Source organism: Bos javanicus, chromosome 10 (assembly GCF_032452875.1).
Source record: "Bos javanicus breed banteng chromosome 10, ARS-OSU_banteng_1.0, whole genome shotgun sequence".
NCBI lineage: Eukaryota > Metazoa > Chordata > Mammalia > Artiodactyla > Bovidae > Bos > Bos javanicus.
In genome coordinates, this window is record NC_083877.1 from 6,782,842 (window position 1) to 6,807,664 (window position 24,823).

At 39.1% G+C, this 24,823-nt stretch overlaps 1 protein-coding gene across 2 annotated transcripts in view; it reads right to left on the reverse strand.

Moving 5' to 3' along the window:
* Positions 1 to 9,132: 9,132 nt before the first annotated feature.
* The window catches only part of CERT1 (ceramide transporter 1), a 131,426-nt gene continuing 115,735 nt past the window's right edge, over positions 9,133 to 24,823 (reverse strand). For both annotated transcript variants that reach the window (XM_061429993.1, XM_061429992.1), the window contains 7 exons: positions 23,229 to 23,324; positions 20,859 to 20,991; positions 19,972 to 20,042; positions 16,940 to 17,068; positions 15,828 to 15,957; positions 14,460 to 14,596; positions 9,133 to 12,196 (listed from right to left, as the gene is read on the reverse strand). In XM_061429993.1, the coding sequence (XP_061285977.1) occupies positions 14,469 to 14,596; positions 15,828 to 15,957; positions 16,940 to 17,068; positions 19,972 to 20,042; positions 20,859 to 20,991; positions 23,229 to 23,324 (687 nt within the window). In that variant the 3' untranslated portion in view covers positions 9,133 to 12,196; positions 14,460 to 14,468. The remainder of the gene's footprint in view (positions 12,197 to 14,459; positions 14,597 to 15,827; positions 15,958 to 16,939; positions 17,069 to 19,971; positions 20,043 to 20,858; positions 20,992 to 23,228; positions 23,325 to 24,823) is intronic.

The following is a 24,823-nucleotide window of genomic DNA, read 5'->3' on the forward strand; positions in this document are numbered from 1 at the left end:
AGACCATTTATCATTCTCCATAATCTTCTCCAACTCCACAGGAGCGGCAGGCCAGTTTAACACATGCATTAAGACTATCTTTCTTGTACTTTGAATTGTTCAGATTTATCATCTCAACTGGACTACTTTTGGATATTGGGGGTGTGACGGTTAGTTGAGAGGAAGGAGCCATAGATTGGACAGCCAAAACCAAATGGCCATTGCAGGAGTGCATATAAGCTTTTCCGGCTGAGTTCAGCTTAATATAGCTGAGGTAGGCCTCTTCAAAAGCTGATTCCCATTTACTCGTGATTTCTGACTTTACTGCCATAGTTAAACAGCTGTGTATGAATCCCTAAGAACCAAGCCCAGATACTTGAAAATCATTTTGAATTTTTCTCCCAAGGTGTCTTGTCCAGGTGGCCCCCTCGAGAGAGCATCAGGCTGGGCAGGAGACAGGGAAGGGATTTCATCTTACTGCTTGGCTGAGCAGTGAGATGCATGTGGCAGCACAGGGTTTCCTCATCTCAGAGGCTGATGAATTAAATCCAAAGAGAACCTCCCACACTGAAGGGTCTGAGCTCACGAGAGGCCACAGAACAGTAAAACCTCAATACAAATCCACTGGGAACAGAAGACTGAAGTAAAAGCAGTAAATTCACTTACAGGAACTTTTAACACCACAGTTTCTCAAGCTGTCCTCTTTCTATTCGGACATGAATTTGTTAAGAACTTTGCCCAGTTAGCAAAAAATAATAGAAAACTTCTATACTGTAAGCCAAAAGAAGATAGCAAGTGATTTAGTTTATATTTCAGCAGATTCCCTTCTCATTATGATGTGCATGGAACCCCTGCCTCATCACACACACGTATGCTTTTTGTTCTTTTCCTCCTGAGCAAGTTGGCAAGCTGCTGAAGGCGGTGTGGCCCCTCTCAGGCGGTGGCCCTTTCAGACAGTAGTTCCCTAAGGCCAGGGGAGGCCTGGCGCTTCCAGCTGGGGTTGGGGTGGAATCAGGTGGAGTTACACTGTAGGTGTCTTCAACCTGACACCCTTGGTCTGGCGTGGGGCCAGGACCCTGGCAGATTTTTCTACTGTTGCTGCTGCTGCTCTCTCAGTCCTGGATTTCAGTCTGAGGGTCATGGTATTATTGTGAACAAGCTGTATGAGAAACTTGTGTCTATCCGGAAGTGCAGGTAGCAGACTCCCACGGAGAGGCCAAGTACTGCTTAATATTAAAGACAATTAGAATTAATCTTAAAAAAAGAAGTAATCTTGGAGATATAAGCAAATAGAAACTAGTACGTTATTTGGGTTTGTGTCTGCCACCTGTGATCCCACCTCGCCCACCTCCAAATCACCTGAGTTCTCCACATTTTCAAAGAATGGTATGTCCCAGAAAAAGGCATTTTTAGCCCCCCATCCCCCTCACTTTCCTTCCCCTTGGTCTCTGCTCTCCCCCAAAGGGCCAAATAAGACAGTAGAGGACCAAAGGGGAAAAAAGGCCCACCTCTCAAGAGGTTTGCACGGATAGCACTCCCCACTCCCCACTTCACCTCCCCCACCCTCTAGCTCCTGAGTTTGACTGCCTTGCACTTGAACTTCCCAGGATGGTGGCACTGGAGTAAGATTACCCAGAGGCAAGGAGCTGATCATTCCACCAACCATTCGACTGGTTAATTCTGAAGCCAGATGGCCATGAGCCTAAAGGTGGGAGGGCCCTGTACCAACTGCTAACAAAGCACACACAAGGCGCCTGTGTGTATTGTCAGGAAACGTGGCGGGAAAGCAGCGGGACCGGAATCCGAGAGAAGGCTACAGTCGCCTAGCCTGTGTTGCCTCCTTTGCTTGCCTGTTACTGCAACTGGGCTTCCCTGATAGCTCAGCTGGTAAAGAATCTGCCTGCAGAGCAGGAGACCTGGGTTCAATCCCTGGGTTGGGAAGAACCCTGGAGAAGGGAAAGGCTACCCAGTCCAGTATTCTGGCCTGGAGAATTCCATGGACTGTATAGTCCATGGGGTTGCAAAGAGTCGGACTCGACTGAGCGACTTTCACGTCACTTCACTTGAAATGGAAAACAAGGTTTAGTGGATGAGGTGGGAGGGACCCGGAAGGGAGCAAGTCTGTCTCGGTCGCCCCTGTAAAAAAAGCTGGGACTGTATGTGAGAACCTGTAAAGCAGACTCGGAGTATTGTTAGCCCTAAATGATGTGCGATGGCAGGACCTCTCTCCCCAGCTGTCTCCTAGCCTGGGGGGTCGCAAAGGAGATCAGGTGCTGGTGCCCCACCTCCCTGCCCACTTCACCATGGGGACAAGGGCTGTAGCCTCAGGCTCTTCGGCTCTAGGGTATGACCTGTGAACAACCTACCTCATTCTGAAACCTTGATCACTCTTAGTAGGAAGGTCAAGCCAGGTCTTCTTCTGAAACTTTGATCACTCTTAGTAGGAAGGTCAAGCCAGGTCTTATGAGCAGCCAGCTCACCTCTGGCCCATGGCTCCGTCAGCGAATCTGGATGCTCTCACCCATACTGCACAACCCTCGGTAAGTAGCCAAAGCTTGAAGCTGGTTTGCTGGTACAGCCTGGATAATTACAATTTTAAATGGAAGCTATTGAGGAAAGGTCCATCTTTAACTTGCTTTTAGGACAGTACCTACCCAGGCCAGTAGAATCCAAACCTTGAACAAACTTGAGCACTCTACTCCATTAGAGAAAACAAAACTAAAATGATAAAAAACATGTACAAATAAAAGTTCAAATTTTTTGTTTCCATATTTCAGTGGTAAATCTTGCCCACATTTCCCCCCAGATCCAGGCCTCTTGAAGACAGGGACCATGTCTTTTCTTGTAACTTAGTACAGTACCTTAAGTTTAAAGGTCCTCTATTGTTGTTGAATGACTGACACAATAAACTGTTGTAATTAGGACTTATTCCAAAGGGAAAAATATGTTACAATAGGAAGAGGACAGCAGTGTTGAGGGAGCTGGGGATTCCACTCGTGGCTCTGTCACTAACCAGCTGTGAAACCTTGGTTCCTTGGCTTTGTGTTTCCCTCAGTCTTGTTGTTCAGTCACTAAGTCAACACTGCCGACTCTGCGACCCCACAGACGTCCCTTCTGCATGCCAACCTTCCCTGTTCTTCATCTGCTGGAGTTTACCCAAACTCATATCCATTGAGTCAGTGATGCCAACCATCTTATCCTCTGTTGTCGCCTTCTCCTGCCCTCAATCTTCCCCTGCATCAGGATCTTTCCCAGTGAGTCAGCTCTTTGGATCAGGTTGCTGAAGTACTGGAGCTTTAGCATCAGTCCTTCCAATGAATATTCAGGGTTGATTTCCTTTAGGGTTGACTGGCTTGATCTCCTCGCAGTCCAAGGGACTCTCAAGAGTCTTCTCCAGCACCAGTTTGAAAGCATCACTCAGCCTTCTTTACAGTCTAACTCTCACATCCGTACATGACTACGGGGAAAGTCTCGGATTTGCTAGCTTCTAACGCATTGTCTGGGAGAAGGCGATGGCACCCCACTCCAGTACTCTTGCCTGGAAAATCCCATGGACGGAGGGGCCTGGTGGGCTGCAGTCCATGGGGTCCCTAGGAGTAGGACACGACTGAGCGACTTCACTTTCACTTTTCACTTTCATGCATTGGAGGAGGAAATGGCAACCCACTCCATTGTTCTTGCCTGGAGAATCCCAGGGATGGCGGGGCCTGGTGGGCTGCACAGAGTCGGACACGACTGAAGTGACTTAGCAGCAGCAGCAGCAATGCGTTATCTGGGCTTCTCTGGTGGGTCAGATGGTAAAGAATCTGCCTGCAGTGCACAAGACCTGATTCGATCCCTGGGTCAGGAAGATCCCCTGGTGAAGGGAATGGCAACCCACTCCAGTATTCCGGCCTGGAGAATTCTATGGACAGAGGAGCCTGGCTGGCTATAGCCCATGAGTCACAAAGAGTTGGACATGACTGAGCGACTAACATTTTCACTTTTTTCCCCACTTTTCAAGGCCTATATTCCAGAAAATGCTTTTATTTACTCTCTCCTCATGTATATGTTTGAGTCCATTGGGCTGATAAGCTGGTCTAGCTTATTAGTAGAGCTGCTAGAATAATACAACAGCAATGTCATAGTAGTTACATAATCCATCTACCAGACTTAAGTCCAGGAATGTGGACTCAGTCCTGGAGATGAAGGCACTGCTGAAACACTTAGCTTTAGATATTCAAGGCATTAGGTTTCCTAGGTGGCAGAGAACCCACCTACAATGCAGGAGACGCAGGAGACCTGGGTTCAACCCTGGGTTGGGAAGATCCCCTGGAGGAGGGCATGGCAACCCACTCCGGTATTCTTGCCTGGAGAATCCCATGGACAGAGAAGCCCAGTGGCTACAGTCCATGGGGTCACAAAGAGTTGGACACAACTGAAGTGACTTAGCATGCACATTCAAGGCATTAGGTATGAATGGATTACTTGATCAGCAGAAAAGAGATCACATAGGAGACTCTCAAGGCTACTCTGATTCTCCAGCTCTGAGTGCTTCCCCGTTCATTTACAAACACAGCAGTGACGGCTGGGCAGCTCGAGGCACTGTCACTTCCATATTACTGACATAATTGTCACTATTTCTGACATTAGCATGAGAATTATATATACAAGTAAAAACATCAATAATGGTTGACTTATTCTATATCCAAATCAGGAACCAAGTCCCACTGATTTTTCTTAGATATGTAAAACAATAATGCTCAAGAAGGCTCTCAGTGCTCCCCCTGCTGGTAAAAAGAAGACCAAGTTACTTCACAGAGCCAAGTTTTCCATGAACTGCCTCTGCCTCTCTCGTTTTCTCCCTTACCAGACATATCCTGTAGGCTAAACCCCACATAGACAGAGTGACTTACCGTTTGACTCAAAGCCCCAAAATGTGTGTGTCCCTTTCGTCATGTTGTGTCTTGCTCAGCTCCATGCCTTCAGCACTCAAAAGACAGCATGTAGGCACGTATTTGTGGTTGACCAAATTGCTCCTTACATTTGCACAGTGCTGTAGAGTTCAAAGCATTTTGAATACATTATCTCACTCTTCCCCAAACGATTCTGCAGTGTAGGTGATTTCATGTTATTTTATAGAGGAGAAAAATAGACGGAAACATTGAAATGATGGCAAGATCAAGTCATTCCAAGCGAGAGACCAAGAAAAACTCTGGTCTTCTGGCCTCTAAATTTCATTGCTTTTCAGTATGTTGAAAACATGGTATCCAGAAACATGGGGGAAAATTCACTTAGAAGGGACAGAAAAATCTACTGGATGTTAGGAATTAAGAGATAAAGTCACAAGCCACAAATTAATTATAGTTTTAAATTCAAATAATTGGCAGAGGAGAGTTGAACTTGTTAAAACACAGCGACAATCCAGGCCCTATTTACCTTTTGAGGCCACAACTGAAAACCGAGAATCAAAGACTTTCACGCACCTCAAATGTGGTTAAGTCTACCATTAATGCACTTTATTAAAATGCTCTTGATTACAAAGCCTATTTCCTTTTAGTGTAGATACATCTCTAAAAAGCTTGGTTATGACAAAAATGCAGGCTACATGTGGTTTGTATATATTCCCAGTCCTAGAACACTGCGTGGTGTGTAGCAGGTGCTCAATAAACATTTACTCTGCAACTTGTTTTCAGTGCTGTCGATCGACATTGCTGAAACGGTTGGATGTTGACTACATCTTGATTTAGCTACCATACAAGGATTCCCTGCTGCCGGGCCCAAGTACCACTTGGGTCTCCCAATCACAAGGAGTAGAGACATTAAAGAATTACAGTCAGCTGACCAGGTATGGATCCAAAGCATGTTTTAGTCACTACCTCATTGGTCATTTTGCAGTAGGCTGTCCACAAAAGTGACAGCTATGTTGGATCTCATCGTTGGGTTGAAAAATTCAAGATTAAAATATTCTCCTTGGGCTTGTTTGTGATGATGTTTCATCCTTCCAAACTAGAAGACAGGAAGGAAGTTGAGGTCAAAAGGAAATGATGGTCAAATTTCAACTTTAAGACAAAATTTATTTATCTAGCGGGGTTTTGTAACAGGTATTGTAGCTTTGTGAAGCTGACACTGAAGTGTGGTGTTAAGACCTTTACCCCAAAGTTCTAGTCTTCAAGCCCATCAGCTCTTCTATTCTGTCAAACACTGTATTATAGATATTAAATATTAACATATAAGACACTAAAAAGTAGTCTAATGCAGAGAAGGAGTTTGAGTTACTCAGTGGGCCTGGAACCCTGGCCCACTCTCTTGTCTTTATGAGTGGTACCACCACCTACTGCGTGGTGCCATCACCCGCTGCCACCCAGTGGGTTCTAAGGGGAGAAGTTGGATAAAACGTGGGCAAGGTGTGTGGCACACGTGATGGAGACATCATTTGGCAATTCAATTATCATACATCTGGGTGATAAAATCTTGGGATGAGAATCCTGAGTAATTTCAAACGTCTTTAAGATTTGTTCTAGACATCCTCATTTGGCATCTCAATGATCCTAAACTCTGGGCAATAAAATCTTGGTTGGGAATCTTAAGTAATTTCAAACATCTTTAAGATCTGCTCTAGCACTAAACTCATAGAATTCTCTGAAGGAGAACAAGGAGGCCACACAAAATAGTTTATGATATTGTTTAAGGCTATTCAAAGTGTACAAACATAGAAAGCTCATAAAATTTTTATGGGAAAACAATGCAAATGCTAACAATGTGAGAGCCCTGTGATGTAGATCAAAACGATAACAAGAAAATCTGGGCAATCCTATAAAAACAATTCGAAGTAGCCAGTTAGAACTATACCACATTTCCAGGTTACAGTCCGAAGTCAAGCCTAAGGCAAAAACTCAACAAAGTTAGAACTGCTCTTGAAAAACGTGTCATGAAGACAATACTATTTGTCAATAAACGCAACACAACAGAGATGCAAAAAGGCAAAATGGCTGTCTGAGGAGGCCTTACAAATAGCTGAGAAAAGAAGAGAAGCAAAAGGCAAAGGCAAAAAGGAAGGATATACCCATCTGAATGCAGACTTCCAAAGAATAGCAAGGAGAGATAAGAAAGTTTTCACTCAGCATTTCACTTTGCACTCAGTTATCAGTGCAAAGAAACAGAGGGAAACAATAGAATGGGAAAGACTAGAGGTCTCTTCAAGAAAAGTAGAGATACCAAGGAAACATTTCATGCAAAGATGGGCTCAATAAAGGACAGAAATGGTATGGACCTAACAGAAGCAGAAGAGGTTAAGAAGAGATGACAAGAATACACAGAAGAACTGTACAAAAAAGTTCTTCATGACCCAGATAATCACGATGGTGTGATAACTCACCTAGAGCCAGACATCCTGGAATGTGAAGTCAAATGGGCCTTAGGAAGCATCACTACGAACAAAGCTAGTGGAGGTGATGGAATTCCAGTTGAGCTATTTAAAATCCTGAATGATGATGCTGTGAAAGTGCTGCACTCAATATACCAGCATATTTGGAAAACTCAGCAGTGGCCACAGGACTGGAAAAGGTCAGTTTTCATTCCAATCCCAAAGAAGGGCAATGCCAAAGAATGCTCAAACTATCGCACAACTGCACTTATCTCACATGCTAGCAAAGTAATGGTCAAAATTCTCCAAACCAGGCTTCAACAGTACATGAATTGTGAACTTCCAGATGTTCAAGCTGAATTTAGAAAAGGCAAAGGAAGTAGAGATCAAATTGCCAACATCTGTTGGATCATAGAAAAAGAGAGTTCCAGAATAACATCTACTTCTGCTTCACTGACTACGCCAAAGCCTTTGACTGTGTGGATCATAACAAGCTGTGGAAAATTCTTCAAGAGATGGGAATACCAGACCACCTTATATGCCTCCTGAGATATCTGTAGGCAGGTCAAGAAGCAACATTTAGAACTGGACATGGAACAACAGACTGGTTCCAAATTGGGAAAGGAGTATGTCTTGTCTGTATATCGTCACCCTGCTTATTTAACTTATATGCAGAGTCCATCGTGTGAAATGCCAAGCTGGATAAAGCACAAGCTGGAATCAAGATTTCCAGGAGAAATATCAATAACCTCAGATACATAGATGACACCACCCTTATGGCAGAAAGTGAAGAACTAAAGAGCCTCTTGATGAAAGTGAAAGAGAGTGAAAAAGTTGGCCTAAAACTCAACATTCAGAAAATGAAGATCATGGCATCTGGTCCCATCACTTCATGGCAAATAGATGGGGAAACAATTGAAACAGTGAGACTTTCTTTTCTTGGGCTCCAAAATCACCGCAGATGGTGACTGCGTGAAATTAGAAGATGCCTGCTCCTTGGAAGAAAAGCTATGACCAACCTAGACAGCATATTAAAAAGCAGAGAGATTATTTTGACACAAAGGTCCGTCTAGTCAAGGCTGTGGTTTTTCGAGTGGTCATGTATGGATGTGAGAGGTGGGACCATAGAGAAGGCTGAGCACTGAAGAATTGATGCTTTTGAACTGTGGTGTTGGAGAAGACTCTTGAAAGTCCCTTGGACTGCAAGGAGATCCAACCAGTCCATCCTAAAGGAAATCAGTCCGGAATATTCATTGGAAGGACTGATGCTGAAGCTGAAACTCTAATACTCTGGCCACCTGATGTGAAGAACTGACTCATTTGAAAGACCCTGATGCTGGGAAAGACTGAAGGCGGAGAAGGGGAGGAGAGAGGATGAGATGGTTGGATGGCATCACTGACTCAATGGACATGAGTTTGGGTAAACTCTGGGAGTTGGAGATGGACAGGGAGGTCTGGCGTGCTGAAGTCCACGGGGTCGCAAAGAGTTGGACATGACTGAGCGACCATATATACATACACACATGTATATGTGTGTATATACAGTACATACATATACACACATACACATATATATGTGAAAAGATTCAAAAAATATTTACCTTAACCTCCTATGTATTTGGTCTATTCCATGCTGTTAAATTTTTTTTTTTAGGTAACAACTCAGCAGTTTCCTTGATGCCCAACTGGGGTGACAACCTATAGTTTGAAGACCATTAAACTGGAGTATTTCAAGCTCTTAACTAACAGAGAATTATGTAGAATTATGTAGGTCCGTACCTGGGGGTTAAAAAAAACAACCAAGCAAGCACATTTGTCATAATATTTTAATACTTTTCCACTTTTAAATACTGGTTTTAATTTTGTGATTGTAACATGGAAGATCCAACTTTATTATTTTTTTAAAAACATCATCAGGATCATAAAGCTATTTAGAATAGTTACACTCTACACACTCCCAAGGTACGTAAAATGATTATGTTTTGAGTTTGTAGATGAACAATGACAATAATCGAAATACAGTCTGTACAACTTCTGGATGAATACTGGTGAAAAGTGTTTAACTGGACAACAACTAATAAGTTTAAAGATAACAAGCACAATTTCACAAGAGAACCAGCTCAGCCCAACTAAAATTTTCTCAATAGCAATGGACACTGATGTTGTAGAGGAGTACAAATTAGTTGATGAAACTGAAGAAATGGGAACCTCATTCCTCCTTTTCCTTCTTTTGTATTCTGACATCCCTCCCAGTCACCGCCCTCCTTGGTCTGGCTCCCCCTGTGGCGAACCCAAATCAAGAGCTGCTGTGACATACCCTCCACCTCAAAATCAGGACTCCTGAATTGTGGAACAGCGTGCTCTCCTGAACTGTACAGTGGGGACTCAGGGACAAAACCCCTCATCGCCAGTCCTGTTCATGCTTCTATCACAGCACAAAAGAGCAACTGAGTAGGAAAGAGTTAAATCTTTTCTTTTTTTTTTTGGCTTGGGAAAGAGAAGTAGGAAATAACTGTAGAAAAGAAAGTATCATGTATATTCAGCATGTTGGAATTAGCCATACGGAAATAATTCTAGAGGGTCTGAATGTTGTCTAAAGGGCTAGTACAGCTCCAAATTTTGATTTCTTTTAAACATCCTTCGTATTCCCTAACTCATTTTCTAAATCTGGTTGGGCAGGATTAACCCTAGTGAAGTTCCAGTGCAATTATCTGAGGATAAAATGTATCTTTTTCTTTTCTTTAATACAAATATTTTTAGTTTAATCATTTTATTTACAGAATAAATTGCAAAAGTATATCATTAACATTTAGTGCAAATGCAACTAGTGAAGATTTAGACACTGCTCTGTAAACTGTCCATACCTTTGTAAGATAAAGCTGCCCAATTTAGTCATGATAGTTATCAGAAATGGCAAACAGAGAAACATTTACAGTGGGCATATAGAACATTTTAGAAGATTCCCATCAGTGGCTATGGTGAATAACCCTTCCCTCCCCAACCCTCCCATCCCAACTGCAGAACTGATTGTAAAATAAAATACACATTTGAGGTATAAATTTTTCTTTCTTAAACATCATGATAAAAAATGTTACCGGTGATGTAGTAAACTGATAAGATAATTTGTTTTATTTGCCTTAACTAGCATTACCACCATATAGGCACTTCTCCACATAGTCAAATTATGAACGGCATTTTTCTGTAATAAGGCATATTCCATGCACATCATTTAGAGAAAGGTAAATTAAAAAATAGAAAAGATTTATGGAGCATGAAATCTGCGTGCATGTAATGTGAGCATATGCTTTATATGTATTTTTCTCTCTGTACAGAATAATAAATACCACTATATTTGATGCAAGTAATTAACTTCCAGGATTGTGTATATTAAGTGATCAGACTAATCCCATCATTAAGTTATCACCTTGCATTTATCATTAAGACTCCATTACCATGTATGAAATATATACAGGACATGTTCCACATGACATGACTTTCTGCTTTACAAAATGGGTCTGGTTTCTGTGTTTCTATAGAGATGAACAAGTCAGCAAAGCATCTACAAAATGCCTCTGATTTGTGTAAGCACACTTGTGTATAAACAAAATGAAGGTTCTGAAGTGGGCAGTCATTTCCACTTCAGTGAGTTCCATTCCCTGCCTCAACTCCATGTGTCAAGGTTTTCAAAGAGGGAGGCCTAAAACTAAAAAAGGTATTTTACATTTAACTTCTTACAGCAACTAAAGAAAGAATTTCAGTTCGAATCACTCGGACTTCTTTTCTGCCCTGCTAAAGTTTCTGATCAAGAGGCAAACAGGAGTGACACCCACATTTTCTATGCCTATCTTGTAACATAGCTTTTAAACCAACCCAAATTAGAATGAAAAAACATACGTTACTGAATACTAGAAATACTGGATCAAATGCCAAACAGTGAGATTTGCTGGAACAATACCGTATGCCCTCTCACGTGTGTCAGGAAAACATGACATCATTTTATTCTGACCGTTTTACCAGAAAGTAGTTTATACCTAGTAAGGTTGTACAGGTGTTTCTGTTTGGAGGCAGACAGAACCAATTCAGGAATTACCAAATTGTGTTTGTAATAAACTGAAAAAAATCTGTAGCACACAGTACACAACTAAAAATACAATAGAAATATAAAGGTATCTGGAGAAAAAATAAAGCTTTTCACTCTTTCTCCATCAGAACCAAGGTTCTTCATGGGAGTAAGACTATAGAAAAGGCGAAATCACACGTTATTGACAGCCCTCAGTTATTAAGAGACACTGTACATAACAACATGAATTATTATAGAAATCAGCAGCAACGAATTCTATGATTATACAAAGCAAAAAAGTCAAAAAATTCCAGACACAGACTTGACTGTGGGCCTAAAAACAGAACCCCATCCAGGCACCTGGCGCACAGAAAGCGCGTGCCCACGTGCGTCCAACTTGTGTGCTTCTCTTCTGCGCACGGAGCCTGATAACAACTGAGGGTCTCAGGCCGAACCACAGAAAATTAAAAATTCTGAAAAAGTTTCCAAAAATTAAAGCATCAATTCCTAGTTGTGATTCAAAGTTGATTTTTTTTCCTCTCTTTTAGGAGCAAGCAAATAAAAATATAGCCATATACATGTAATTTTACATGTATTTATAGTTATATGCTGAGCAAGGAGATCTAGCAGAAGACAGCTAGTGTTAAGATGTTCAGCTTTGCTATTGCGGTATTTCTTCATTTTTGAACACAAGGCCAAGGTGTTGGGCCACATACAAGGCTATAGATCCTATGTTCCAGCTTAGAGCATTCAATTTTGTTTTTTAATTTTTTTCCTCCAACATGGAATGTCACACAGCCTTGCTTCAGTCACTGTAGGAAAGAAAATAACAAGTAAAACATTCAGTACTATTATGACCACTAACACCTGTGGGACTACCAGAACAGACTTCTCCTTCCTTCTGAATCCATGGCATGCACAGAATCTCTACTGGAGTTTTACATTTTACAGATTTTTCACCTTAAGGAATATAAAATTATTAACTTTACATATTTGAAACGTATCATGAGAAAAGAAGGCATAAGAAATCTTGTGAAGGCTAGAAAAAATGAAGACAGACAATGTGCTACAGGAAGCGAAAAGGGAATCAAGCAGAGGTCTCTGGATCTGCACCTCATAGACTGGAACTTCCTTTGTCTTAGTGTTCAATATAAACTGTGCTAGACAGTATCAAGAATTTACTTAGGCTATGGGAAAGAGGCCTGCCTTATCTTAAGAGATACCTTGTCAAATGAGTTTAAGAGTTCTAAGTTTTAAATATCTTTGGGCCTCACTAACTCTTTATGGACACTATTGAAAGTTACTATTTCTCCATCATCAAAGTAATAATGGTAGCTTTCCTAAGGTTTCAATGCTAGGATCCAGTTCACACATACATCTCCCAAAATTATTATGAAACAAACTGTTACTTTAGGTAAATGAAGATTTAATGTAGGTAAATGAAAATCTGATTTTCTGTCAGAAAGAAGCTCAATCTGGACTCAAAGAGTCCAGTTCTGTCTTTACACACACACATACACTGTATAAGATATTCTAAAAATAGTGCCTTTAGATAGTACACTTATGCTTTAAGAGAGTCCTTCAAAGGTCAGACTTTGTACCAAACACTAACCATTCAGAGAAGACCAGTACCTGTTTAACATTTTCATGTAACCTATTTTCCTGGGAAAAGCTACATATCTGGGACTTCAATACAATAATCCCTGTGTTGGTGTCTGAAAGTAAATTAAGCCTATTTTAAAACAGAAGTAACACAATATAAACAGAATCAGAAATCAGACGTAATTATAGAAGTAGTTCTCAACTGGATGAAAAGATGCTAGAACTCATGTGTAACAAGAGGACTGTAATTTTTTTTTGGCCTTGCCACGTGGCTTGTGGAAGCTCAGTTCCCGGACCAGGGGCTGAACCTGGGCCAGGGCGGTGAGAGCCTAGAACCCTAACCACTAGGCCAGCAGGGAACTCCCAAGAGGACTATAATTTAAATTGCACTGGGAGAATATTTCTCACCTATCGAGTTGGAAAAAATCAGAAAGGTTTATTTCCTACATTGTGTGAGTGTCAGAGAAATAGTACTCCCGACATGTTAGTGCTGGTGAGATGGTAAATTAATACAACCTCTACAGAGGGCACTACCTGAATTACAAATGCACAAGACCTCTGAAGTGCCAGCAGTGCCACGGCTAGTAATTTATTCACAAACTAAATGACACATGGATATGACTGCAATACTGTTTGCTCCAGCAAAAGCTAGAAGCAACTTTAACATCTGCAAGTGGAGAACTGGTTAGATAAATTTATGTGCATCCATACAATGGGATTCTACACAGCCATAAAAAAAGAATAAAGCAGCTCTGCACCAATGTGGAAAGACCTTCAAGATAAAGCGTAAGAAAAGCAAGATGCAGAATCCACTTACAGTATGCAGCCTTTTACCAGTAACAGTAAAGGTGTATGTACGGCAGGAATATACTTGTATTGGCTTATTTAAGTGAAAATAAAACACTTCTGGAAAAACACAAAAAACTACCAGTAGCAGCTATACACTTTGGTATGTGGGGTATGCGGCAGTGGTGCAAAACTGGGTGATTAGGAGACAGGGGATAAATTTTACTGCGCATCTTTTCAAACTTTTGACTTCTGAACCATGTTAACATACCACTTATTAAAAAAAAAAAAAAAAGATTTCAGTGCCTAGCACAAAGATATTCAGTGCAGCATCATTTGACAATAAAAATATGGAACCAGCCAGACATTAACATGGGCCAGTGCTTAATAAATTTTACAACATTTATACAACAGATGTTAAAAGAATGATATAGTTTTATATATCTTTCTATGTACTAATAGTCAAGATACATTAAATAGAAAAAGCAAGCTGCAAGACAATACTTTGGGGAAAAAAATCAAAGATATATGTCAGTACATACATATAAGCCTGGAAGAATATACAAAAACCTAAAACTATTTTCTGGGAAGGGAAAAATAAGGGAAATTGTACTTACTTATTATGTCTGCAAGAGCCATGTTAATCAAATAAAGTTTAAAAAAAGGATAAAATACATTTTCCAGTACCTGTTAATACTAGAACAAAATAGGTTTTCCTGCAGTTTTTTCTTGTACGTAAGAAGTAAAACGCTTTAGAAACTTTGGATATTCTCGTTTTGCCACTGCCCGTAACACTGAGGCTGGGGCCCATCCTCCAGGGTTTACTGTGAGACAGAGGAAAATGCAAACTGTTAAGGTAATTCCCCACATGTGTAAAGCACTCACTTTGTTCTTCTGCCTTAAAAACTATTCCTCACAATAAAACAGCGCCTCTTAAAAAGTCTTGACCACTCAGTCCTTAGTACTGTACCAACCACCAGATGAGAACAGATAACAAACTAGAAAGCATTTATTACTGTTCTAAAATGTTCTTGGTTTCCTGAACTATATGCAAATATTAGTACAGCAGCACTTCAGCTTACTAAAGGCAGATTTATTCATTAAACTCTATTATAATCAAATAGTAACTTGCTCAGGCATAACTGTCTCTGTAAACATACCAGCAATGATGGTTCTGTATAAAGAAGGTTTGAACATTTGATTAGAGGGACTCTAGTTTACTGCAGGTAGGAAATGGGGGGAATGAGGAACCATTAAAAGTGATGAACAGGGTTGTCCAGCCCTAGGCCAGTGTGAAATAAATATATCACTGCTGCTGCTAAGTTGCTTCAGTCATGCCCGACTTTTTGCGACTAGCAGCTACTAAAGGACAGGGAACAAAGATTTAGAAAACTAAAAAGTCTGACAATAAGAAAAAGAACTATTCACCTGAAACTAGCATAATATTTTACATCAACTATATTTTACAAAAACCCAAAATTATAAAGTAAAAAAGAAGAAAACAATAATTTCCAGTAATCCAACAATCAAGCAACAAGTCAGTATTAGCATTTCAACTTTTCATATGTACATATTTTCTTCTTTTAAAATTTACTGAAATGGTATTTTATACGCTTTTTCTCACCCCACTTAACTTTAAGTTATAAACATTTTTCTAAGTCACTAAATGGTCTTTGAAAATTTGGGTAAAAAAGAAGTGTTTATTTCTTTTCTCACTGTTGCTTATATTCCTAATTACACAAATATTCTATAAGACATGTATCTAATACAATGGTTCTTACAACTGTACATGTAATAGTGATCTAAAGATGAAGTTTACAAATTTACCTTTCCAGCCCCAGCTTCAGAAATTCTGATACAGTAATTATTCAGACATGTATATTTTGAAAGAGTCCCAATAATTTTGATATATATCTCTCCAAATTAAAAATTACTAAATCTAATGGATAAAAACTAAAATGACATTGGTAAATGGTATTTGTCCAAACTGTCAGTTATCATGTAGATCATAATAAAAACATCCATATGACCAAACACCAAAAACAAAATACATACCATTGGCCACGTATGTAATCTTGCATAGAATGTTGTCCCTGCTAATCTCCTGGTTTCCTTCTGGGGGGCTCACCAAGGTCTGACAAATCATAGCAACGTTTATTTTGGCACGGACACATCGATTATTTAGCTGCCAAAAGAAAAAATACCACCACCAGTGTAGTAGATATCCAGTATTTTGTAACCTCTTCTGGTCTAATTCTACATTAAGTTCACCAAAACTATAACTCATCATCTCCAACAAAATCTTATATACACCAATAAAGGACACATACCAATGTCTGAATGCTGGGGGACAGCAACTGTGGGGTGTGGGGTTGAATTTACTTGAATGGATTAAAGGTTGCATTGTCACAAAGCTAGAAAAAAAATTTGTGTATGAAAGATGGTAATAGTCTTGCATTGAATATAAATAATACTCCAAGCATGTGAAGATGTGATCATTTGTGATGTTACTTGTTCAAGAAAAAAAGTATATATATTAATACATCTTTTGAAGTATTGGAAAGGAAAGTAGTACTCTATATTCTTTATCATATCACGTTTCGTAAGTACTGAATATACTCCTGTTCATTTTTCTATGTTCTGTTTTACAGCCTTAAGAAGTGTTTCAAACATTTCTGAATGTACACAATAAGAGTAAATGCCCTGCATGGTGTGATGCTGTATTACACAGGAAACTGTGTGCAGACATTAAACTGTCTCTTGAAAAAAAAAAAGAATAGATGCCAAGCTGATTTGACATCAGGAACGTTTCCCCTCCTCCTAAGTAGTAAAAGTAGCTAAAACGAGATAGAAACCACAGAGGCTTTGCCTGCAGTTGATCATGGCTTGAGGTAACTATGAGAAGTAGCCTACCTAGTGACCCATCCAGCTGCATCATCGACCCTCAAGAGGAAAGGAAAACAGTCCTGCTGGGATGTTCATGGCATGACTGTTGCTCTCAGGTAACACTACTAGCTGTACTCTTCCAAGAAGTCAACTTTAATAAAAATTTAAGAAGCATTATCAAATCTTTATGTGTGGTGTGTGCTGATCACTTTTGCCCTGTGCTGTGTTGTGTATTTAACTTCACAGTGTACAATTATAACATGTTTATACACTGTACTTACAGGAGCACTGCTGTGATCGACAGAAAAATTACAAACTATCCAAGTCTCCGGGTCATTTTCATTCAAAGCTGGTATCTTTCGAATGGCAGACAGATATAAGACATCCCGCTGAGAAGCTGGCCACACTCTCTGTGGAAGAAGTACAAATATTTTGCAAGTCTGAACTCCGTTTTTCGTGTTCTTTTTGGCTGCACCACCCACTCCAGTTTTCTTGGGCTTCCCTGATAGCTCAGTTGGCCTGGGTTGGATCCCTGGGTTGGGAAGACCCCCTGAAGAAGGGAAAGGCTACCTACTCCAGCATTCTGGCCTGGAGAATCCCATGGACTGTATAGTCCATGGGGTCGCAGAGAGTCGGCCACGACTGAGCACCTTTCCCTTTCACACAGCATGCAGCATCTTAGTTCATCAACGAGGGATCGAACCTGCACCCCCTTCAGTGGAAGAGCGGAGTTTTAACCACTGGACTGTCAAGGGAAGTCCTAAAACTTTGAACTACTTTTTATTTACATTTAATATGGAACTAACAAAGAAACAAATGTAAGACTAGTAAAATGTTTTAGTAGAAGGTAATATCTGTCAGATTTTAAATGGAAAGCACCCACACCAAAGGATTTGATTATGAAAACTGAGTTAATGACTTTGCAGAATACACCAAAAGAATAACATTCTGCTATTTATAGTTCTCTTTAAATTTGGTAACATATACGTAACATAAAATGCTTTAATTTTTAAGTGTACAATATTTTTTATTTCTGGAAAACTAAAACTAAAGATTATTAAAGTAATGTATTTTATATATAACACACTTTAAGTTACAATTGTAGTTAGTTTTCCAGAAATAATCCTAATATGACCTATATATTGCTGGGAGAAATATCAATAACCTCAGATATACAGATGACACCACCTTTATGGCAGAAAGTGAAGAGGAACTCAAAAGCCTCTTGATGAAAGTGAAAGGGGAGAGTGAAAAAGTTGGCTTAAAGCTCAACATTCAGAAAACGAAGATCATGGCATCCGGTCCCATCACTTCACGCGAAATAGATGGGGAAACAGTGGAAACAGTGTCAGACTTTATTTTGGGGGGCTCCAAAGTCACTGCAGATGGTGACTGCAGCCATGAAATTAAAAGACGCTTACTCCTTGGAAGGAAAGTTATGACCAACCAAGATAGCATATTCAAAAGCAGAGACATTACTTTGCCAACAAAGGTTCGTCTAGTCAAGGCTATGGTTTTTCCAGTGGTCATGTATGGATGTGAGAGTTGGACAGTGAAGAAGGCTGAGCGCCGAAGAATTGATGCTTTTGAACTCTGGTGTTGTAGAAGACTCTTGAGAGTCCCTTGGACTGCAAGGAGATCCAACCAGTCCATTCTGAAGGAGATCAGTCCTGGGATTTCTTTGGAAGGAATGATGCTAAAGCTGAAACTGCAGTACTTTGACCACCTCATGCGAAGAGTTGATTCATTGGAAAAGACCCTGATGCTGGGAGGGATTGAGGGCAGGAGGAGAAGGGGACGACAGAGGATGAGATGGCTGGATGGCATCACTGACTCGATGGACGTGAGTCTGGGTGAACTCCGGGAGTTGGTGATGGACAGGGAGGCCTGGCGTGCTGCGATTCATGGGGTCGCAAAGAGTCAGACACGACTGAGTGACTGATCTGATCTGATTCCTCCCCTCCATCTACTACTTAACAAGTAAAATAATTTCTGCAGCCCATTTTCCAGGATCAATTATCTTTAGAAAATAAGAGCCTTCTGACTCTAAATGCTGCTAAGTCACTTCAGTCGTGTCCGACTCTGTGTGACCCCATAGACGGCAGCCCACCAGGCTCCCCCGTCCCTGGGATTCTCCAGGCAAGAACACTGGAGTGGGTTGCCATTTCCTTCTCCGACGCATGAAAGTGAAAAGTGAAAGTGAAGTCGCTCAGTCGTGTCTGACTCTTAGCAACCCCATGGACTGCAGGCTACCAGGCTCCTCCGTCCATGGGATTTCCCAGGCAAGAGTACTGGAGTGGGGTGCCATTGCCTTCTCCGATTCTAAATGACTGGTCATTTATTTTCACTGCAAATTACAGAGCGACTAATATTTTAAAGTCTAATAAATTTCAGACTCTACTTTAAACCCCCTAAATCAGTAAGTTAAAACAGAATCTTGTTATGCCTTTCTTGAGTAGCTGTCATGTAAATGAAGCCTAAGTCAGAGTCATTAAACATTACATGCCTCAGATAACAAGACTAACTCAAGAAATACATAACAAAACTGAAAATATTATCAAATATTCAACTCAATTAAAAATTATTTTAAAAAGAAAAATGAAGTACTTACTGAATCATCATGTTTCTTATATAACGTACAAAACTGCTTTTGGTGGATCTCTCCAAAATTTTAATTTATTATTGTTTATTCAACATAATATTTGGCAATGTTAAGAATGGAAATAGAGCAGAATAAGTTAAGAGAAATATTCTCTAATTTAAATATTTAGATTAACAGAGGAAGAAATGAAGTGAAAGGAAACCAATTTAAATGACAATGTTTCTTTGTGTTCTGGGGCATGACCAACAACCTCTCAATAGCTGATGCTCAGAAATTTTTCCCTGATGTCAGATAATCCATTTAGATCATGTTCACTTTTGAGTCTTAACACAGACTAATAACATACTTTCCATTTTCTATTACTGTTGCAGGAAACCGATTCATATTTGGTTACTCATTTATTTCCTCTAGAGACTAGATACTAGAAAAACATTTAAATAGATTTGAGTACTTTCTTCTCCAGACTTACTATATATCTTCTTCAAACATGTTTTGGATATTTTTCAAGTTTGTATTTGCACCCATTTCTGCTTTAAAGCAGAAACGTTTAAATAATCTGATTTACTTTTCGAATACATGAAATTCGTGATTAATAAAGTCTTTGAATCTTTTTGTGCAACTTAATTTCCTGCCAAATTTTACTTTAGAGAGTATTTTATATGTCTCTGTTCAAACTACGCTGGAATCCTTTTGGGATTAAAAGATATTTACCTTGTGCGTTTGATAAATGATGATTGCATTATCAGCTAATGTTTCCACCACATGAAAGTTTTCTATAGTTGCTGCAATGAAGAGAAAATGTTAGTAGTCAAAAAAATGTATTACCATTTCCTAGTATGTGACTAATTCACTTACATTACAAATGGACATTATAGTAAAATGAACAGGATCTTGTTCTACTGAGGCTACATCCACATGGAAGGGAGTTTATATTTATTTAGTATTAGGGGTTATAGATGGTGGCAATGAGATCTAATCACCAGGAAACCTCATTTTCTTTGGCCCAGTATCCAGCTCCCACTGCAAGAACGCAGTTCTAATCATGGCTTCATTACTAGGGCACAAATTATTCCCTAACACCATGACCCCTTCCCTCCCTATCATCCTTAATTTATTGAAGCTGAATAAGCTGTTCACCAAGGTTCAGGTGACTATGTTTGTAAGCCTGAGGAGAACACACCCCCCTCCACCGACACCACTCCCCCCACAGCCCCCCTTAATCTACAATTTATGACGTAAACAAAGCAGTATAGAAAAAAAAGAAGATGATAAAATAGAAACCTTTTATTTTAGCCTTGGCTTTTCCACTAACTAGTTCTGTGGTCTTTAACGTGTCACTTAGGCTATCTGAAGTTTACTTTATTACCTACCTATCACACAGGACTGTAGTGGATTAAATGCTGTAATTCACTGAGAAGCATTTTGTACAATGAAAAGCTCAGGTACTATCAGTCCCCTGTATGATTCTCCAGATAGTTTTTATAACTATCTGGAGTTTTTATGACTTTGTAAACTACAGCTCAGACGAAGAAAACCAGGTTAGATTTGGTATTCAATTTAAAATTAAAAACTATCAAAATATAATAATGGCAGCTTACTTTCCCAATCATTGCGAACATCAACATTCCAGAAGTAATTGCAGACCTCGTGTCCTGTAACGCCTTTAACTGCATGGGTAGCTTTCAAAGGATCCAGAACAATCCCATTTTCTTCTACTTCTCTTCTATATACCTAGAGGATATATTTTAAAATATGTTTGAAAAACACTTATGGAACATAAATATTCTGCCAAAAGAAAAATTAAAATTTCAAATTATTAACAGAGACAATACATAAAAATATTTAAAACTACAATTCCAAAGTATGCATATGTAATGAGTGAGAGCTACGAATACATCAATTTAAATTAGACATTATTTATTGAACATTCTCAAAGACCATTCATCATGGCTAAAAAGGCCAAATACGCTGGTTAAACATTATCTCCTTAGGGATAATGCTGTATCCCCAGCATCTAGAACAGTATCTGAAACACAGAAGGCACTCAATTATTTGTTGAACTAATGATGGAACGCTAACATCGCATAAAGATCAATGATATCTTGTTTTTAAATACTGAGGTTGCATGCCTTAAGATCTATCTTGCTTTAAATACTGAGACTATATACATAAACTCCTGAACAAAATTAATTACTTCAAAATTACAGAGGATTTGGTACTTTAGACAGCTCTTTAGTAAGTTCTTTTGAAAAACAAACAAGTTATCACAGAGGAAACCAGCTCTGAATTTATGGAGTGCCTATGGAGCCGGACACTGTTAGGCATTTCACCTAATTTCTCTCCAAAGTACCTTTCCTTACATATTTATTTATGTTATTGGGACTGATATTTTTCCAGTAACCAAAACTGGAAACTCTAGACTTTTGATTTCCTCCCTTACATTTCACATAGCTTTTAATCTATTAGTAATCTATAAGACATCCAAAACTTGGCTTTTCTACTATTGTGTATCTTTTTTAGGTATGTTTTCATCACCTTGTACCTGAATCTCCTAAGTAGTTTTCTTGGTCTCTAGTTGCATATCCCTACGAGCCTAGTCCTTCTAAAATGTCACTCTGTATACAATGGCTAGCTCACTGCTACAGACAGTAACACATTTTGCTTAGTGGGTTATTTTATACACCCCATAAACCAGCCCCAATGACTCTCTCTAAAGGTGCAGGAGCACTTCTTCTCTACCACTCACTTCAGGTGAAGGACCTCCACCTAGACAGTGACTCCTGGCTTCTCCAGCCTTTCACTTCCCCCTCCTGGGAGGGGGGAAACAGGGACACCTGAATGGTGAACACAGAAGGAGGGCCAGGCAGGCTTGGCTGAATCCCTTCTCCTGTGGGCAGGATGTATGCTGGTCTGCTTTTGGGGCATGCTCTTGTGGGGGAAGGCCTGTGATTACCTAGTTATGTCAGAAATATTATGTTTCATTCTGGGGTAACATATTAGTAAGACCTCATGACAGCTGGTCTTTATTTCTAAATCACATTGTCAGAATTATAACTAACATCCTGGTCTCTCATTTGCTTATCTCTTCTGATTTCTTAATTTGTTCCCTATTCAGGAGGACAGTAAATTCCAACATTTAATACGTATCTCACTTGTGAGAATAATTCTGGTCAAAAATCTGTACAAAACTCCTGAATATAAATGCCCTCGCCTCACCTTTGTGATAACCTTGTTTCCATTTCTCATCATAGTCCTTGATGTAAAACAATCTGTCTCAAATCTGAGATCCCTTTCAATTTTTCTCCACTGTTCACCTGTACTTTTCATTCAATATTATCTGGTAGAGCTAAATAATTGCATCTTTTAAATATCAATATCCTCCTTCCAACCAAAGTTTCAGCTTGGAGGGAGTCTTATTAAATATCTCTTTATCTTTAGCATTGTGCCTTGGGCATAAAGTAATCCAAAAGTCAATGATAATGTTGTTGGTTTTCAACTGAACACTCAATCTCTTGTCCCTTGCTCTTACTCTCTTACAGCTTAGGGATATGGGCAAGATTAGCTAATCAATGTCCAAAAAAAAGAAGCAGTAAGAGAAAGAACAAGAAGTGAGGTACAGACCAAAAAGGGAAAAAAGTTAACACCTGGGCACAACATTCAGTATATTTAAAGAGAGAAATATCCAGAGAGTCATTAGCTAATTGTGAGCTGTTCATATCAAAACCCATTTTCTCCAAGGCCAAGGTAAAACAGAAAAATCTGTGTACAGATTTATACTATGATCATAAAAAATTATGTAAAAGCTAAATCAAGAAAGCAAAGAGACATTTTATTTCTCACTATTTAGAGCTTCTTCAATCATACGTAATAGTTTACTTAAAGGAAAACTGTAAGTGCTATCTTACTTAGATCAATAATAATAATACAGTATGACTGCAAGGGGCTGCAATTAGCCTGCAGGGAATTACCTTCATCTCCCCTTCTTCTACAACCAACTGCCAGTTGGCGTCGCCACCTACATCCTGCAATGAATAGGTCATGTGGTTCTGCACCATCTCTTCAACCTTAAAAAGAAAAACAGAACTGTAAGAATCCACGTCCAATAATCTCTAAAACAGAATGGTATTCAGTTATTTCAGTTCAGAAATGATGTTTTTAGAAAGGTAAGCAACCAAATGCACAAAGGTTAGTAGGTTTTATACAGTGTTGAAGAGTTTTAGTCCACATTCCAGATATCATATCCAGGTTAATGACAGGAAGGAGAAATGTGGGGAAAGAAGGTGCTTCACTCTACTTAACACTGGCCTAATGTCCATCAAGTGACCAAAATATGTGTTTTCTGGAAGAAAGAACTACTCCTTCCTTTCCTACAATATGTATTCTTACAGAGACGTCGTCTTAAAGCATAAAATCATGGAACATTAAGCGTAAAAGGGGCACAAAGAGACCATCTAGTCCAGTGTTTCTGTAGTTAAATACTACACAGAAAGAAAGCTTGTTTGTGTGTCAAGATTTCTCTACAAAAAGAAAATTTTTGTTATTTTATTCAATTCCTCTTTTATCATGAATATAAGCCAACTTAAAAAAATAACCAACTTCTCCATATATCTGATTCCATTTCATTATTCTATATTCTTTCTAAATTTCTAACTAAATTTCTTTTACTAAATTTAAATTGCAACCTCTGCTTTTAACTATCAAATTATCCTGACACATCTTTTATAAATAGAGTCAAATAGTTCTTCCTCCCAGAATCCTCAATCAGATTCATTGGTAAGATCTCATTTAAGTGTTCTCTGGAAACCCTCCTAGTATGAAACATGTTTATAAACAGAAATGAAGTGATAAACAGATTGTTTCTGAAGGAACTGTCACCTTTTCCATCTACACAAACAGTTTCTAAGTCCTATTTTCTTAACTTTTACTCATAATTTTGTTTTACAGAATATTAAAAGAAGGCAGAAAAGAATTGAAAAATATGTATATTAAGCTTCAATTTTAAGATTTATTCCTAAGTTTAACAACTTGTTGTACATAAAGTCTATTACATTCATTAGGGAAACATAAGAACCAGGTTTACATGTATTTTGAATTAAATACATTAATGATTTGGGAGCAGAGCTCTTAAAATTAGTCACTTTGAAGATATCATTTTTCTGCATATAAGGATGTTATTAATATGTTATTGTGATGTGTATACCAAGTTTCCTGGATTTCAGAAGGCATTTTTGGCTTCATAATAACTGAAAGTAGTTATGACTAAAAATGTCTCTTTAATTGGCAATGATCATCAGAAAAGTTTTTGGTAATAGTGTGTAGGCTGAAATTCTACAATCTATGTTTGTACTAAATAAATGTTACATAGTAACTTATTTCTTTATCCATAATCTTTAACGTGAAGGGTGTTGAGTTAGACAACTGGAAGAAAATTTAAAACATGACTACTAGTCCATCTATAATTTTATAAAGCCTTAATTAGAAAACATAACTTCAAAGGCTGACTGGGAATAAAATCTTTGTGTCTCTAAAATTCTGAAATCTGCTTTGAGAGGTTCAGGATGAC